At 36.7% G+C, this 17,050-nt stretch overlaps 3 protein-coding genes across 4 annotated transcripts; 2 read left to right on the top strand and 1 right to left on the bottom strand.

Moving 5' to 3' along the window:
• Positions 1-421: 421 nt before the first annotated feature.
• On the top strand, positions 422-4,365 carry LOC120009528 (uncharacterized protein At4g37920-like). Its single transcript, XM_038860149.1, has 7 exons — positions 422-482; positions 657-823; positions 948-1,360; positions 1,614-1,782; positions 2,689-2,933; positions 3,411-3,598; positions 3,856-4,365. Exons 2-7 carry the CDS (start codon positions 685-687, stop codon positions 4,010-4,012), a joined length of 1,311 nt encoding a protein of 436 aa, XP_038716077.1. The 5' UTR covers positions 422-482; positions 657-684; the 3' UTR covers positions 4,013-4,365.
• A 190-nt stretch (positions 4,366-4,555) lies between these two features.
• Positions 4,556-10,360, top strand: LOC120009527. 2 transcript variants are annotated; one of them, XM_038860147.1, is made up of 13 exons: positions 4,563-5,051; positions 5,147-5,234; positions 5,539-5,638; positions 5,728-5,801; positions 5,949-6,020; positions 6,114-6,191; positions 6,595-6,719; positions 6,942-7,014; positions 7,591-7,652; positions 7,735-8,109; positions 8,824-8,926; positions 9,373-9,599; positions 10,060-10,360. In XM_038860147.1, exons 1-12 carry the CDS (start codon positions 4,972-4,974, stop codon positions 9,571-9,573), a joined length of 1,431 nt encoding a protein of 476 aa, XP_038716075.1. In that variant the 5' UTR covers positions 4,563-4,971; the 3' UTR covers positions 9,574-9,599; positions 10,060-10,360. The 2 variants fall into 2 exon arrangements, with proteins under 2 accessions (XP_038716076.1, XP_038716075.1); XM_038860148.1 differs by lacking the exon at positions 10,060-10,360 and having other exon boundaries at positions 4,556-5,051; positions 8,824-8,828; positions 9,373-9,505.
• Positions 10,361-10,620: 260 nt separating this feature from the next.
• On the bottom strand, positions 10,621-12,343 carry LOC120008659 (ABSCISIC ACID-INSENSITIVE 5-like protein 3). Its single transcript, XM_038859050.1, has 4 exons — positions 11,387-12,343; positions 11,086-11,157; positions 10,939-10,974; positions 10,621-10,797 (listed from the first exon to the last, which is right to left on the bottom strand). The coding sequence occupies exons 1-4, from the start codon at positions 12,068-12,070 to the stop codon at positions 10,621-10,623; spliced, it is 969 nt and encodes a 322-aa protein (XP_038714978.1). The 5' UTR covers positions 12,071-12,343.
• Positions 12,344-17,050: the final 4,707 nt, after the last annotated feature.

Below are 17,050 nucleotides of genomic sequence, written 5' to 3'. Positions count from 1 at the left end.
CCATGTTCCATTAATTGGAAAAATCCCTGAAAATATGCAATTTGAAGCTTGACATCCTGGCTTTCCAAAGCTATCTCCTGTGCCTTTAACAAAAATCTAAGGAACCTTCTAGACCCAATTCTTTGCAGGCAGCACAGTCTTGGTGATTTTGCACTTCAGCTCAACTTTTCTTCAAAATCTGAGTTAATTGGCTCCACAAAAATTCCTAAAAATATTCTCTAAAAAACTTCAAGGTCTTCACTTTGTTTACCAATTGACGGTTCTTAAAAATACTCCACATTGGCTGTTTTTCACCAAAAACCATTCAATTTTCCAAAAAGCTAAAAAACAAAGTATTAAGCCCTTGTTTAAAACCAATTTCCCAACAAAAACATGTTTAAAAGGTATTAAAATGTAAGAAAATATGAGCTTATCATCGAGTTCAGTGAGAGGAACGTTAACGAGAGCATTGGCTGCTTGGTTCAGAATTCCCGCGAAAGCAGGTTTCAGTCCGCTTTTAAAAAAACAAAAGGTTCTGGTAAAAACAAGACGAAAGATCTGTCCTTTGAAGTCGTGACATATTTCGGTGCCATAATAATTAGTTGATTTTTTTTTTAATTTTAGGTTATAAATTAGTTGATTTATCTATAAACCCTAAACGGTTAAACCCCCGACAGAACTGGAGTACGCTTACGAGCTTTGACGATGGAGCTGGCCTGTGCGAGCTCTTGTTCTCTCTCAGTTAAAGCTGCTTGTTCTACCTCCACCCGAGCTGATGCTCGGCCTTATCTGTCTTTCCTTACAAATTCAGCTCGAGTTTCTGATTCCCTTCCCAAAATCGCAGGTAAACCCTAGCTTCTCTTCGGACAGATGATTTAGGTGTGAAAATGAGCACAATTGTTTTATAGCCTTCTCTCTTGAATACTAAAGCGAAAGTGTGGGTGACTGACAGGAGTTTTGGGTACCAGGATTTCGATTGCAGGTCAAACCAGTCAGGCAACTGAGTTTGTCTCCTGCGACTGTTGTTGGGGACAGAACAGCTGCACCGAATGACTGCAGTGGGGAGCAGTTATCATTTCCTGATTCATCTGGTGCCACAAATCTTTGTGAAGGACCAAAGGGAAATGATGAGGACAAGAATGAACAAGATGGTGTTGAGGGGGTGGATGATCCTACAATTACTCGAATTTGTGACAAGCTAATTGGGGTTTTTATGGTTGACAAGCCCACTCCGACTGACTGGAGAAGGTTACTTGCTTTTAGCAAGGAATGGGACGATCTCCGGCCACATTTCTATAAGCGGTGCCAGGACACAGCAGATAATGAAGATGATCCTGGGAAGAAGCATAATCTTCTACGGCTTGGAAGAAAACTTAAAGAGGTGGGTTTTTGCCATTTCACGTTGATTCTATTTTCCCCTTTTTGTTAGTTCAGAATTAGAAATGGGAAACATTCATGCAATACATGTATATGGTGTTGATTATGGTATCATTAGATGACGGTTCATCTCAAATAGAATCGAAAGAGAGATATTCATGGAGGTGGAGATCTTCATTGGCCTACGATATCAATCATGCATTTTCCTTAAGTCTGTGTTGTTTCCATATGGATTCATTCAGTTTTTTCTCTGACAGGTTGATGAAGATGTTCAAAGACACAATGAACTCCTGGAAGTAATCAAAGGGGCACCATTAGAAATGAATGAAGTTGTTGCCAAGCGCCGTAAAGACTTTACAAAAGAATTTTTCTTGCATCTTCACACTGTAACTGAATCCTACTACGAAAATCCAACAGAGCAAAATGGTGAGTCTGCTCTTAGATTTGATGCATATTTTGACTTTGAGTGATTGTACTCCTTTGTAAGTATTCAACACGACAACACGCCAATGGCACCAACCTATATTAAATCTGTTCTATAGGTTGGAAATTCTAGGTTCTAACTAGCTTTGAAACCATTCTACACACGAGCATATGGTCCAATGGTAGAGTTGCAGGGATCTAGAGATCACAAGTTCGATTCCTAACACAATCTCTCCACATATTATGTGGGAGTAAGATCTGCGTACGTCATGCCAACTTCGGGAGCCTTGTGCGAGGGAATTGTTTACTTTTTTTTTTTTTTTTACCTTTGAAACCATTCTAGACCTGTTGTGTGAAGAACTGCTATGATCATGGATGTAAAAGAAATAAAGTAAAGTAGCCTAGTGACTCTAGTTTCAGGAGCTTGTGTATTTTGAGTGTACTTGTTCAAATATAAGTTGCCAATCAACTAAATAGGAAAGTCAACACACGCAAATGTAACATATCGCTGTCTGACTAATCACTATAATTATTAGGCAGTGGCTTACTGTCACATATATACACCACATGGATCATCTAATATGTATACTATAGTCATCAATGGTGATTGTAAGCCAACTCCTTACACTTGCAAAAGGTGCAGGGTTCAATTCCCCACCTCCCACTAAAAATTAAGGATATAACCCCATGTCTTATAAAAAAAAATTAGAATTTCAGATTGATGTCCTTGCATGATGTACGTTCATGTAGGCAAATAAGTTGCCCAGTGGCATTTGTTATCCAAGTCAAAGAGAAAATGTAACTATAGCCTATGCATTGGACTTGCGCTGAAACTGTAACTCTTATGTCTGGGATTTCATATTGGGCATATATAAAACTTACATTTTTTCTATGTTTCTGTACATCAAGCTTTGGCAAAACTTGGGAATATGTGCTTGGCTTCCGTAGAAGCATATGATACTGCAAATGAAAACATTCAAGCTCTGAATGCGGCAGAGTTGAAGTTCCAAGACATCCTCAATTCTCCTTCTTTAGATGCTGCTTGCAAGAAGATAGACAATTTGGCAGAGAAAAATCAGCTTGATTCAGCACTAGCACTAATGATCACAAAAGCTTGGTCAGCTGCCAAGGAGACAAACGTGACAAAAGACGAGGTAGTAATTTGACCACATAGAATGGATACTTTTTATGTGAATTTCTGATTGTCAAATATGTGTAATTCTGGATTTATAGTGTTCAGTTGCTGAGACCAAAAGTTTACAGAGTGTGCAGCGTTGTTGGTGTTTAATACGTACTTATGTCATTGGATCTCTGTATGTAGAGTGTGGAAGTTTGAACTAAGTCTGGAAGTCCAGGAATCGCTTTATTGTTATGTTTGTTAATGATTTATTATATGGTGTTAGAATTCTGCCCCACAGACGCAGCCTGTCCACGAAGTGGGCATAGTACAGGCATTATCAGAGTGTTTTTCAATTTGCTGTCCTGGTGCTTGGGATGGAGGTAGATTGTGTATCTGAAGTCCCTTATTCTTGTGCCAGGGTTCCTTGTCCTTGAAAGGTTTAACTAAAGTGCCGCTTTCTTTTGTTTTATCTGTTTTCCATAATTCATATGTATACATATGTCACATGCAGGTGAAGGACATTCTGTATCATCTGTACATGACTACAAGAACTAACCTTCAGAAACAAATGCCAAAAGAGATTAGGATAATTAAGCATCTCCTGACTCTTGAAGATCCTGAGGAGCGATTACATTCGCTAAAGGATGCATTCACCCCTGGAGAAGAACTTGAAAGGGAAGTCATTGACTGCCTTTACACGTAAGTAGCTAATTTTTTGTTCTACTATACATTTAGTGGGTGAAGGTAAATTAGCTGAATATACACACGCTGGGTTTTGGGGCCTATTCTTTTTCCCGTGGGAAAGTTTATCACATTGTTTTCTATGACTACTCTTCTTAAGAATCAACTATACAGGAATCAGCAAATGTTATGCATGGTCCAAATCACAGCAAACATTTATGTTGTGAAAGTTTGAATAGTTTCTCTAATTTTCTGAATCCTTTTTCATTTTGTAGTACACCTGAGAATCTCCACACTATGATAAAAGTCGTGGTCGATGCATACAATTTCAGCCAGGGAGGCCTCTTAAGGGAAGCCAGGGACTTGATGAATCCTGAGATCATTAGAAAACTGGAGGAACTGAAGAAGGTTGTGGAAGACCATTTCATGTGATGTAGATCCCTGAGTCACTTATCAGAGGCCCCGTATAACTTTCTTTGCGCGGAATTCTACAATTCTTGACATGATTTTGGCACGAATATCAGTTCTGGATGAAGTTGCAAATTTCCAGCCATCAACAAAGAACTAGGACATTTTGTCAGAAACCAAATAACTTAAGCTTGAATACTGCTCCTAGCATAATGTGTTATGCACGTATTGTGGCATATGGGAAGTTTCCTCATTTTAGTCTAGAGTGTTTCCATCATCTCTGAAGGAACTCCTGCATTGCCTATGTAGATGTTGTATATGCTTGAGCCAATTGAATTGCAAAGAACAAGAATAACTCACATTGGGCCTAAATTCTCTTAGTCCAACATGACTATCGAACAATTGAGTCAATTCTAAATTTGGGTCACCAACTCAATCGAGGTCATGCAAACGACAGGTATGACAACTCAAGCTTTCAATCTAACACATTTTACGCTCAGACAATCAAATCTAGTTCACGTTAACAAAGAGTAATTCACCTTAATGGAAAGTAAGATCAGATCAAAACTCATTTCACGCTCAGACAATCCAATCCATTTCATGCCGCTAATGAAAAGTAAGATGGATCAAAACTCGTGCGAAAAATAATTTCACTATCCCAACCAAAGGTTTTTTTTTGACAATATTCCCCTCCATTTCCCTGTTGATGGGGTCATCATAAATATTTTCTTCAGCTCCATGAGCCCCCAAATCATGCTGACTACTTTAATATAATCCGAGTGCCCTTTTGAGCAACATATTCATTAAAGCCACAATTATCCAGTACCATGAAACCCCGCCTCTAATTTGCTTTTTAATCTCTCTAACAATTTCCATCGCCTTTTCTTGATTCGAAATTTCATATCAAATCAACATGAGATGCGGTGGCTTTGTGCGATTTCCGAGCGTTGGTTTAGTTTATATTTTTGACGAGGAATGAGACGATGAACAAGAAATCCAGTTGCTGCGCAATTTGCGATAACTCGAATCGCCCTTCAATTTGCGCTATTTGTGTCAACTACAGGTATGGAAGATGGTTTCTCTGTGGATGCGTGTCCAGATATTTGTGTTTTGATTTTGATTTGTGATATTGTGTGTTCATTCATGTCTTATATGCAGATTGAATGAGTACAACACGTTGTTGAAATCATTGAAGAGTCGTCGGGAGCACTTGTATTCAAGATTGAATGAAGTGCTTGAAGTCAAGGTTTGATTTCATGACTGTTTGTCGACAGTTAGGGTGTGAATGGTTTATGGAAACTCTGTAGTGAATGGTTTATAGAACTAGCCTTGCAATTTTTTTAATTCCATTATGGATAGACTTTTCATAGATGAATGATAGGATTCAGCCCTATTTTAGTTAAAGTTCAATTCACTTATGCTGATTCACTTCTTTTGTAGTTTTTGGAGTACCCCAGAGTGGATTCTTTTTCTTTTCATTGAGTATAACTTGTGTGTTTCTCTGTTTCTTTTTGGTATTTCTGATAGTTTGTTGTTTCGATACTCATCAGCGAAAGGCAGATGAGCAGCTCAGGTGGAGAGTGCTTCAAAATGAGAAGCTTGCTAGTTTAAGGGAGAAACTTCAGCATAGTAGAGAGCAACTCAAGCAAGGTAAACCGATTCTTTATCGCCTTCCCCATTGATTTAGCTTGAGAGTTCTTCTCTGATTCCTTTATCTACAACTGTGGAACACTTTTCAGAGAAGATAAAAGTTCAGAAGAAGTCTTCTGATTTAAAGGTCAAATATGAGGTTCTCGGATCAGCTCGTAGTATGGTATTGGCAACAACCCTTCTTTATCATCCACTCTTTCTTCCTCTTTATTCTATTTATTTTTATCAGATTGCTGGTTATATAAGTCACCAAGGGGTCTTGTTTTCAGCACTTGTAATTTTCTTTATGCTTTGGTTCGTCTCTTTGCAGTTGGAAAAAAATAAAGTTGAACAACTGGAGAAGTTCTATCCTAACCTTATTTGCACTCAGAGTTTAGGATATGTGAGAACCATTTTATTTCTCCTTTTTGAACGCACTGTTTATTTAACCTATCAATGGAATCTATTTTAACAAAATATTATTTATCAACTGTAGATGGCAATAACGTCTGAACGGCTTCATAAACAGTCATTGGTCCTAAAGCAGATATGCAAATTATTCCCCCAACGTCGGGTAAGCCCATCAATTATTATTGTTGATCGATTCTCATGCACAAATTATACTGATCAGCAGTCTTTTCAATAATCTGCCATGTTTCTTGATAAACTAGAGAATTTCAACATTTTATGCACTTACATGCACTGAGTTCTAACAATTCAGCTTTTGGAGTCTAGGGTGAAATAATAATGTTACAACATAAATCTCTAGGATATTAGAGGACTCTTTTGTGTAGCATGTACTCAAGAGATTTTTAAGACAAAAGCATTGATATGTTAACTTGAAAAAGTTCATAGATCCCACTACAGTTGGTATTGTTTCTCAAAAGGTGTTTTTTTTTTTTTGCATGTGATGATAGGTTAAGAGAGAGAATATCGTTTTAGAGTTTTGGTGAGATTTGACCATTGTTATCTTTCAGGTGACTATAGACGGTGACAGAAAAGATGGCTCGACTGGTCGGTATGATCAAATTTGCAATGCACGCTTACCAATAGCGATTGACCCGCACTCTGTTCCATCTGAGGAGCTTGGTGCCTCTTTGGGGTATTATTTTCTTTCCGTAAAGTTTTCTATCAATTGTATTCTTGGGGAGATTGCTAGAAATATGCTGGACCATATATGTTGTGAAGATTCTTCTTCTGGGATTGTACCACGAAACTCTCACTTACGGTTGTCTATCTTTTGTGGAAAAAAAGGATAGTGTATCAGGTTCCTGATTGCCTAAAATGTTCCTGCTGTAATAATCCATTCTGATGTTTTGAACAGATACATGGTCCAACTTCTGAATCTTCTTGTCCAAAACTTGGCTGCTCCGGCGCTTCACAATTCAGGTTTTGCGGTAAGCACTGTTGCTCAGATGTTGTGATGACAAATTTTTTTTTGGAAGCTCTGGGTTTGCGCCATTGGCACTTCTAAGTCATTCAGATTCGTCTATAAGCAATGTTTAAGAAGTTTAGAGTTGGAGACATTAGCCTATAATCATCGCTATAGAAAAAAAAAAATTGGTATGGATTATATCAACCAAGGATCTGGTGTATGGCCTTCATAAAAATACTTCCTGAACTTTGTATAACATATATGCAGATACTTTTATCATTATTTTCTCTGAAAGTATTGCTAAACAGTGTAGCTTATCATTTTAAAAAAAGGTGATTCTCTAGGCTTGTTGGTTTGGCTTGGCGATTCAAATTATATGTTACCTTCTATCGTTACTTTAACGATCCTAAATGGAAATAAATGGCGGAAACGAATACGCGTAGTGGATTCCTTTGATTTGCTCATGGACTAGGGTACAAACTTTTAAGATAAAGGCTCGGATGATGATTATGATGACCTTCAATCATGGGGCTATTGAGATAGTAACCATAAATAATTTTCTTCTTAATTATGTTAATTTGTATTATACTCTTGTTAGGGTTCGTGTTCACGAATATGGCAACGAGATTCTTATTGGAATGCACAACCATCTTCTAGAAGGTATTGGCTGAAATTATGATTTAAATAGGCAACTTAGTGTTTTCATTCGCTTGTGATTCTGAATGTTAAATGTTCCATGCAGCAATGAATATCCTCTTTTTATACCACGCCAAAATTATTGCTCCACTCGTGCTGAAAATTCATGGACTGATAGAGGCTCAAGTAACTTTGGTGTTGATTCAATGGAGTCTGAGAAAAGACCTCACCTAGACTCTTCTATTACCTTTAAATATTCTACAGCCTCTCCTCATTCTGTTGAAACACACAAAGACTTGCAGAAAGGTATTTCCTTGCTCAAGAAAAGTGTGGCGTGCATAACGGCTTACTGTTACAACTCTCTATCTTTAGACGTTCCTTCGGAGGCATCTATTTTTGAAGCCTTTACAAGATTATTGGCGACATTATCTTCGTCTAAGGAAATTCGATCTGTTCTTTCCTTGAAAATGGCATGTTCAAGGTATTTATCTGCTTATAACTTCAGGAAAGCTATGCGATTGCAAATTCTGAATACTGATGGTTAGATTAATGGAATGCGTTTATATAGATCTAACTTCATGTGTTGTTGACATTGGTGTAACATTATGTCTACATAACCCTAATGCATTGAATTCCTCTCGGAAAAAGGTTGATAGAAGTTGTGATAGCATCATATCAATGAAGTGGTATTCCTGATGCTAAATTGTCATAAAGGATGTTGGCTTCTATACAGTATAGTGGCTTTATGAGCCATATGCAGATATGTGTTGTTAACTGAATTTAGCCTTTACTGCAAATTTCAGCGGGACTCTTTTTGGTGGCTCTTATAAGCACTCTTACCATGCTAATCAAATGTCTTTGCTTGAAAGCAGATTAAATGGTTCTGCTTTAGCTTTCTCAAGTACATAATTTTTTTTATGCGAATGAGCATTTTGCTATAGACAAGTGCTGGAGATTACCTCCGCCTATTCTTTAAGGTTATAACAATACATGTAGCCTTTTGCATCTCTGCGGTTTTTATCTGGGATAATTCATCTTGACAAATGTTTCTGATTTGATGCTGTACAAGGTGTCATGGCAGCTGAATGTTCTTTACTGACTTTTCTCTTCATTATAGTTGCAGTACATCTAATATTGTTACTGTCTGGTGTCTGAATCTGACTTAAAATTTTTTATTTTCTCATTGATATTTCAGGTCATGTAAGCAAGCTCAACTTTTGAACAAATCTATTTGGAATGTGAATTCAACTATTTCATCCAGCTCTTTATTAGAGAGTGCCCATACCATACCTTTAACGGTATGGCCATGGTCCTGCATTCTGTTGCCATATAAATATTTGCTTTTGTCTCATATAAGCCCTGATCACTCTGTTGAAGTTGCCAGTGTGTACATTATTTTCATTTATATTTTTCTTCATCTTACTCTCTTTTTTATGTGTTACTCTGTTGTTTTTCCCTCCTATTTTTTTTGGGAAGGGGTTGGTTGGGTAGGAGTTGCAGTGGAGGTATGGAGGTTGGAAAGTTAAGATGTTTGAAGGATCATCCTTATTGAAATGGGGGGGATGGCATAGAGATGGTACCATTTATTTGAATTTTTTTGTGGCACCTTGAATCACTTCTTAGTCTACATAAGGTCGTTCTTAATTTATCTGCTTTTGGTGGTATCTCCTTGAATCTCCTTTTCTACTGCAACTCATATGGATACAACTCTTGAATGATTTCCGTGCCCTGTGTTTCGTTGCAGAAAAATATTTGTGACAACAACATAACTTCAGCTGCCAGTTTTCACTATTATGCAACGGAGACGTCTGATTCTGGAAAGAATGAAAGCCTAATTGATGAATGGGATATGGTGGAGCATCCCACTTTTCCTCCTCCACCATCACATACCGAGGATGTTGAGCATTGGACTCGAGCCATGTTCATTGATGCTACCAAGAAATGATCTGGTGCAATTGAACCTTGTACCTAGTAAGTCTTAATGGTCGTTTCTCCATATCCTTTTCAATTACTTTCGGTGGTTGTTTTCAAGGACATTCACTAATGCTAAGACAAACAAATATATGCACACAGACGCAGCTGCAATATACAAGTTGCTATACTCAAACTCCTTTTCTCCATTGCAAAATCAAAGTTTCCTCTTACTTAGCTGATTTAGGGAAAAAGAAAAAACATAAAGTTGTTTTGACCCACTGTGTTGGTTTTTGATCCTTTGATGAGAATTACGTGCCTACGTGGTTAGTAACATTTGTAAAACAATTGGTGAACACATGTGCTCTTATCTATGTGATCGTAAATGTAATATTCATCTTTTTGTTACATCACTTGAAAAGTTACCTCATTCTCATGTGTTCCCCAGAAGAATGAAGTATTTTGATGCTTTCTTTTCTTTTAACTGATAAAAGTGTTTCTATTTGATTTGAATTGACAGATGCAGGCAGGAAGATACTGTGACTCTGTGATACGCTGTACATTTCCCGACATTCTTCAACTTGTTCTGCATGTAAATAGAGGTTACTCTCTGCAGATTTAAATATTTGTTCTGTAAATATAAAAGACTCTGGTTGCTGCCTGAAATCGGTTCCGCATGTAAATAGAGGTTACTCTCTGCAGATTTACATATTTGTTCTGTAAATATAAAGGACTGTGGTTGCTGCCTGAAAATGGGTTCTGCCCTAGGATTGTCGAATTCTTAACCTAGTTATAAAGCATTGGCCTTGGGCTTTTATTAAGGGTTCTGTCCATCTCTGTGGTTCGAGTCGACGATGTTTGGGCTCTCTCTTCCTTCTTGTATTTTCGCTTACACAAGGATTAGGGAATTTATGCATGCTGATCATGTTCATAGGACACCTAGCCGCAAACATGCTCTGGTCGCATATGGGTGAGCTCCTTTTGACTACCAGAGAGACTCTGATGAACCATAGGTATGCTTGCAGAAGCTTGGTAACTAAGTGAATTCTTTTTACAGGGTAGCCTCTTTTTATTCAATCATTTATTTCGAAAATATTTTCTTTTTCTGCTGCTTGTAAGGGAACACCTCCTCTTTCACTTGTAAGAGGGAATCAACCATGAAGTATCTCCAAAAGGAAAATAATTTTCCCTTTTTCATATATAATCTCATAAACGAGTGGCTATGGTTAGTGTGGCTTTCTTTTAAAATAACAACAGCCTACCACCAATCACCCAGCCAAAATGCAAATAATAAATTCTATGATCATCTCAAGATTGAAAAATAATAATAAGTTATTGAAGAAAAAATTTTATACTAGAGTGGAGCTGAGCTGGTCCGTCGCAGTTGGTATTTGGGTACAGGAATAGCAGGGGAGGCTAATGGCATCTCTGCCTCCTGTCAGGATAAAAAGAGTGAAAACCCAATCATAACTCTCAAAAAGATAAAATCTTCTGAGTACATGAAAGTAAGGCATGTATGGTATAGAAAGTGTGATCATGGAGGTACCTTTTGGTTTTTGAGCTTGCTGTTTGTTTTCCTCAAGTGAAGCACTTCATGCTCCAAATGACTGGTGTAAGCCTATAATTACCAAAACATAGAGTTGTAACATACAATCAGCAGTAGTCGTACGCAAATACTGAGAGAGACGAACACAATTTCATATGAATCATGTGTCTCCATCTTAGTATTTGGGATAATTGGGACAAAAAATACTGAGATTCTTGGCATTTTTCACGTCCAATATGATTACTGTGTCTCTCTGTTTTTTTAAGTAGTATTGTGTGTCTTAAGAAGATCAAATATTGACCTGTTTCCTTTCCCTGGACCTTGCTGCAGACTCTCTGTTCTTGATCATCCTCCTCTGCCTCCTCTCAACACTCTTCTCCTTCACTTCGTCCGGATATCGACATTTCTTTTCCGCCTGAGATTCCGGTGATACTGCTGACATTCCTGGCACTGGCATTGTCATTCCAAATTGATTATTCTCCGAGTACCCATCAACTGGGTCTCCACAGATTGAATCAGAAACATGAGATTCAAAATCCCTCATTATGATGTGACTCTGCTCTTGCTGAACACCACCCATTTGAAATTGCAACCAGTCTGCCTGCTCCGACGCCATCACAATCGGATCATTTACCATCGCCGGCTGCGGATTACTAACGCCGGCGCGCGCTAGAAAATCCTCCAGTACTGTTGTCTCTCCTTGTGGAACTGAAGCATTTTTTTTGCTCAAAACGTTGTCTCCGGGAAATAATGAAGTGGAAAAAGACGATGAAGAGGAAGATGACCTGTTTTGATTCTGACCCATCTTAGATTCTTCAACAGAAACCACATTTCTCAGTAATTCATCAAAATTCATAGTATTCAATGGCGTCCCAATGTTCCCCAATTGGGATTGGACATCATCAAAGGCAAGATTGCACATCGACCCTTTTCGAGCCAGAGCCAGAAACTGAGGCCCTTGAGCTCCATCAGTTCTATGATCCATCAATCACCTTACATTGAGGTAGTATAAATAACACCAAACCAGTCCTTATGCCAGTTATGTGACTTCCAAAGAGTCTTGAAGAACGCTAGTAGTGAAGCATGGGACGCCAGAATGTTCGAAATACGCGTTAGAGACGATTTTGGAGCCTTGGTGAATAAGCTGATGGTGATGAGCTTTCCTGTTATAGATCTAGAGAGAGAGAGAGATTGAGCTTAACAGCTATACCTGATTTTCATGCTATTTTGGTGGGATATAGAGATGCAATTCAATACGCTTCAACCACTAAGAATTGGCCAAACTCATTTCTCTTCATTTTTTTTTTCTTCTCCATACTAGTATTTTTTGAAACTAGGATTTGGGAAAGGGGTAAGATTCGAACCCACGATTTAATGGGTGGGTGATCCCTTACATGCAATGTGATTGTCGTTCAACCAACGACTCACTTGCTTCTCCATACTAGTATTAACCCTTCTTGTTCTGTATTTTGAATGGATGAGGGTTTTGTCGTAGAAGTCAATCATACAATTTGTTTACCAAATTCAAAAAAAATTGTGTGAATCCACATTGATAAATAGACTGAACGTGTTTGATTAAAATAATGAAGGAAAAAATTGAAGTAACTTCTACTGCAGGGTCCCTTAACCCGTCTTTAGAATTCGTTAATTTCTTTTTCTGACCTTTTTGTTCCATTTTGAGAGGGAAAATAAAACTGTCAAAAAGTAGTTATACCAACTTCTAAAGCCGTGATAGATGGGTCAAAAAACCAATTCTCGATAATCCAAGAACAATTGGGCTTAAGATTGGGCCCAGTCACAAATCAAGGCCCGTGAGAAGCTCTTTTGAAAATACTGAAGTGGACCAATTTTTTTTCTACGTTTAGGCCCAAGGAGCTCTGGCTCACTCAGAATACTAAAGTCTTGGGCTAAGAATTTGATCCAGCTCACTCATATGTGGTGGGCCCAAAATCTTTGTAAAAGGTCTGATGAGAGAGAGAGAGAGAGAGAGGGAGTCTCAGCCTCGCATCTCAGGGAAGGAAAGTGCAGATCACGTTTGTGCCTTATTAAAAAAAAGAAAAGGTCCAGATCACGCATCTAGCACGTGGCAATATTCCGTCGTCAGTAGGTTTTGTACTGGAATCAATGTCCAATTTTGGTCACACACCCACCTGGGAATCTAAGTGGGTTTGCCACTTTTGGAGGTGCAGTTTCTAGACTTCTTTTTTTTTTTTTTTTTTCACAAAACCAGTACTTTAATAAACAAAAGCATTTCCAACACTTTGTGTTGTCATGGTCCACCAAAATATATATACATACAAAGATCATTCACAACCGACACTCTTAACAAAAACTCTAAATGTTTAGTTTTTGTGCATTTTTTTACAGATTTCAATTTCTCTAACAATATCACCACGCAGCAGACACTCTAAATATTTATTTATACCATCAATTTTATGATTTAAACTCAATTCATTTACAATTATCATAACATAAAATCTAATCATATTTGAATAATAAATTAATTAACTAATATTTTTCTAAAATTATATATCACTTAAATAATTATATGTTTATTTTATTCAATATTTTTTAATTTTCTGTGTCAAGAAGCTGTAATATTTTTTTATTTAATTTTATATTAATTGAATGTGCTACCAAAGATGTAAAATTTAATAGTATAGAAAGACAAAAATAATTAAAGTATAAAAGAGTTGAATGGTGCGAGACCCACACCAATTAAATATTCAAAAAACACTTGCAGTTTGCTACAGTCATACCAATGAAGTCCAGTATGACTGTAGCAAACCACACATTTGCAGTATGATTTACAGTTACTGCTGTGGGGATCTTTTCCACAAAAAAGACAAAATGAACACTTCAAAATTTACAGTCTCGTGTGAGTTTCCAGTCACTGCTGTGGATGCCCTAAGAACAAATAACAATAGTAGAAGAATGTTTGGTATGATTCACAATATTGACAAAAGAATGAATCCACTCAGTAACAACCAAACAAGCTTTCTATGCTTATTGCTTGTATTATTGACTACATCACTATATATATATGTGCAACACCCTCTGAGCAATGCAACTCTTAACCTAGTGGGTACGACTTAGTTTACTCCTTAAGGACCTTTTATTTTATTTTATAAGGAACTACTTAGGACTTGAACTTGCATATTTATCATGTTGTAAACCTAATCTCACTCACAATGTACAATATTATTCATTTTGAGTTATTCAGTTACCATAGATACATTGGATCTGCAAGGAACAATATTCTTTTTGGTTTATTCGGTTCCTGTTAATACATCGGACTCGCACGACTTTATTCCTCTCTAATCTGTCTCACTTAATGGTATTTGAGCCCAGAGAAAATACCTTCTTGCTGGTAGAGTGAGATCGGGGGACTTATTATCCTTATAAATCATATTGCATCCTCACATCTTTTTGACACGAGATTCCTAACATACTAGCACATTAAAACACATAATAAATGGTTTGGAACAAGTGTCCAAAACTAATTGTATTGTCGTCTTCTTTTTTTTCAACATTGAAAATTAGGGATAATGTTGGTTGGAGACACTCTCAGACATGTATAAAGCGTAAACCACGCTTTTCCTTAAATACCATCACTAAGAGTGTATTTGGATTGAGGGATTTGGAGGAGAGGGAAGAGAAGGGAAAGGGAGTTTTCTTCTAATTCCCTTGTTTGGATAGTTTATAAAAAATTGAGGGGAGGGATTTGAGGGGATTTGGGAGGAAGATTTCATTAAATTTGTGTCAAAATTCTTTCCTCCCAAAATGGAGTCATTTGAAGGGAAACGATTACTAATTAAGTTATTTATAAGTTTAAAACTTATTTTACCCTTGGATATAACACTTAAACATAAAAAATAAGGATAAACTAGTAAATTAAACTATTTTTCTTTCCTTTCTTTTATTATCTATCCAAACATGAGAGAGGGAAATGTATTTTCCCTTCCATTCTCTTCCTTCCCTTTCCCTTCCCTCCCCTCCCCTCCAAATCCTTCAATCCAAACACACTCTAAGGGTTGTGTGGAAAAATAGCATTAATAAGTGAGTTGTTGGAAGCACCCATAAATATTACTTGCTAAGCCACAAGCATAGTTATTGCTTAGTAGTGGTGAAACAAAAATTATAAAAGAAAAAAGAAAAAGAAAAGGCACCCAAAACACAGTTACTATCAATCCAAAAGTGTTTTTGGATTTTATTCAATATAATAATAATTAAAAAAGTGGTTTTTAATCATATCCTGTTCTTTCTCTTTTTCTTTATTTTGTTATCTTATGCTCTTTTTTATAGTTTTGTTGTTAAGCAATCACAAAACCCTCTTAGATTCTATGAGCTAGTGATGGAACTTTGAAAAGAAAAATGCCATTACATAAAAAAAGCAAAAGTGACCTAATTTTAATTAGGTAGTGGATGCCTTTACATAATACAACAACAGACATGAGATGAGATAGAAAGAGGGAAGAAAGAAAGTACCCTAAAATGGAATACCTTTTTCCACAATCTCAACTCTCAAGTTCATTATTGAACCATTTTATCCTTAGTAATTGAACTATATATATACACACACACACATATATATATAATTCTTTTTTTGGCCAAGTGGAGTTTGAGAGATTTTGAAGTTTTGAAATTTATGAATAATTGAATGAGAAATAATTTACTTGTTTTTAGGTTTTTTTTTTTTTGGTTAAAATATCCATAATCAAATGCTTAAGCAGTGCGCATGGGCACTTGGCAATATAATTTGTTTCTTCATTTTCCTTTTTATAAACCACTTTTTTGATTTTATTTTACTCTTTTAATATTAACTTTAATTACTTTACACATCAATGCTAAGCGGCTGACGCGTCATATACATATAATATATGCGCAGGGTGCTTATCAAAAAAAATAAATATGCGCAGGGTATTTAATGACAGATCGAGTTTAACACAAGAGGGGGGTGAATTGTGTCCCCAAATTCCAATTGGAATCCCTTTTTAAATTTAAACAAATTAATGACAATTAACACATAGCACACAAATTGAACTCTAATGATTATCCTAATCAATATTCATTTCAATGCAAGATGTGATACAATATGGTGAATGATCAATTATCAAATAATCAAGGAATTGCAAAAACAGATTTTTTCAAACAACACACTGCGCACAGATTTTACAACTCAAATTTCACCTAGCAAATCAAGTCAGAATTCAATGAAATTTGGTATGCAGTATCACAACATCCTAATGAATACTATATCAAAAATTCAGATTAAAATTCAAAGTTTAGCTATGTGAACAGTGCACGAACAGACTAGTGGTTCAGAAAATTCTGCAATCAAAACACTTAATCAATCAACAAGCAAGCAATGCAATCAAGAAAGTCCACACAGCAATTTATAGTAGTTCGGAGACTCTTCTCCTACATCTACTACCTAGGTTCACCAACCTAGGATTTTTCAACCTCCACTAAGGATGTGGTTTTCTCAAGAGCTCCACAAAACTCACAAGGGTTTTTTGGTCACCCTTAAAACTGAAGATTTCAAGACAATCTTCAAACTTTACAACCAAGGTTTTCAAGCACTCCCTTAAACTCAACCTCAACAAGGTTTTTGCCCAATGAAGAGAATTTTACAAGTGTTCGGTACTAAGCAAATGGGGTTGAGGAACACTCAAGAATCACAATATCACCTCACGGGTTGGATAGAAAATGAAGAATAATGAGGATTTTCGAATCTGAAAATAAGAAGCCAAATGAGAAGCACTCCCTCTTTGCAAAAGCAAAATAGTGAGGAAGCCTTTAGAGTGGCTTGGGTAGAAGCTTGGATTCAATGGCACAAACTAGCTTGAAAGCTTTGAAAGCAAGAATTTCTTCAATGTAATTTTGGCTTCTCCAAGTTGGAATGAGGAAGAACCCCTCTTTATAATTTATCAAGCTCTTGTGATTTCCACCATTGGATCTTTTT

This window comes from Tripterygium wilfordii, chromosome 11 (genome assembly GCF_013401445.1).
Source record: "Tripterygium wilfordii isolate XIE 37 chromosome 11, ASM1340144v1, whole genome shotgun sequence".
Lineage (NCBI taxonomy): Eukaryota > Viridiplantae > Streptophyta > Magnoliopsida > Celastrales > Celastraceae > Tripterygium > Tripterygium wilfordii.
The sequence above is the reverse complement of the archived record's forward strand: the minus strand, read 5'-3'. Positions and strand labels throughout refer to the sequence as shown.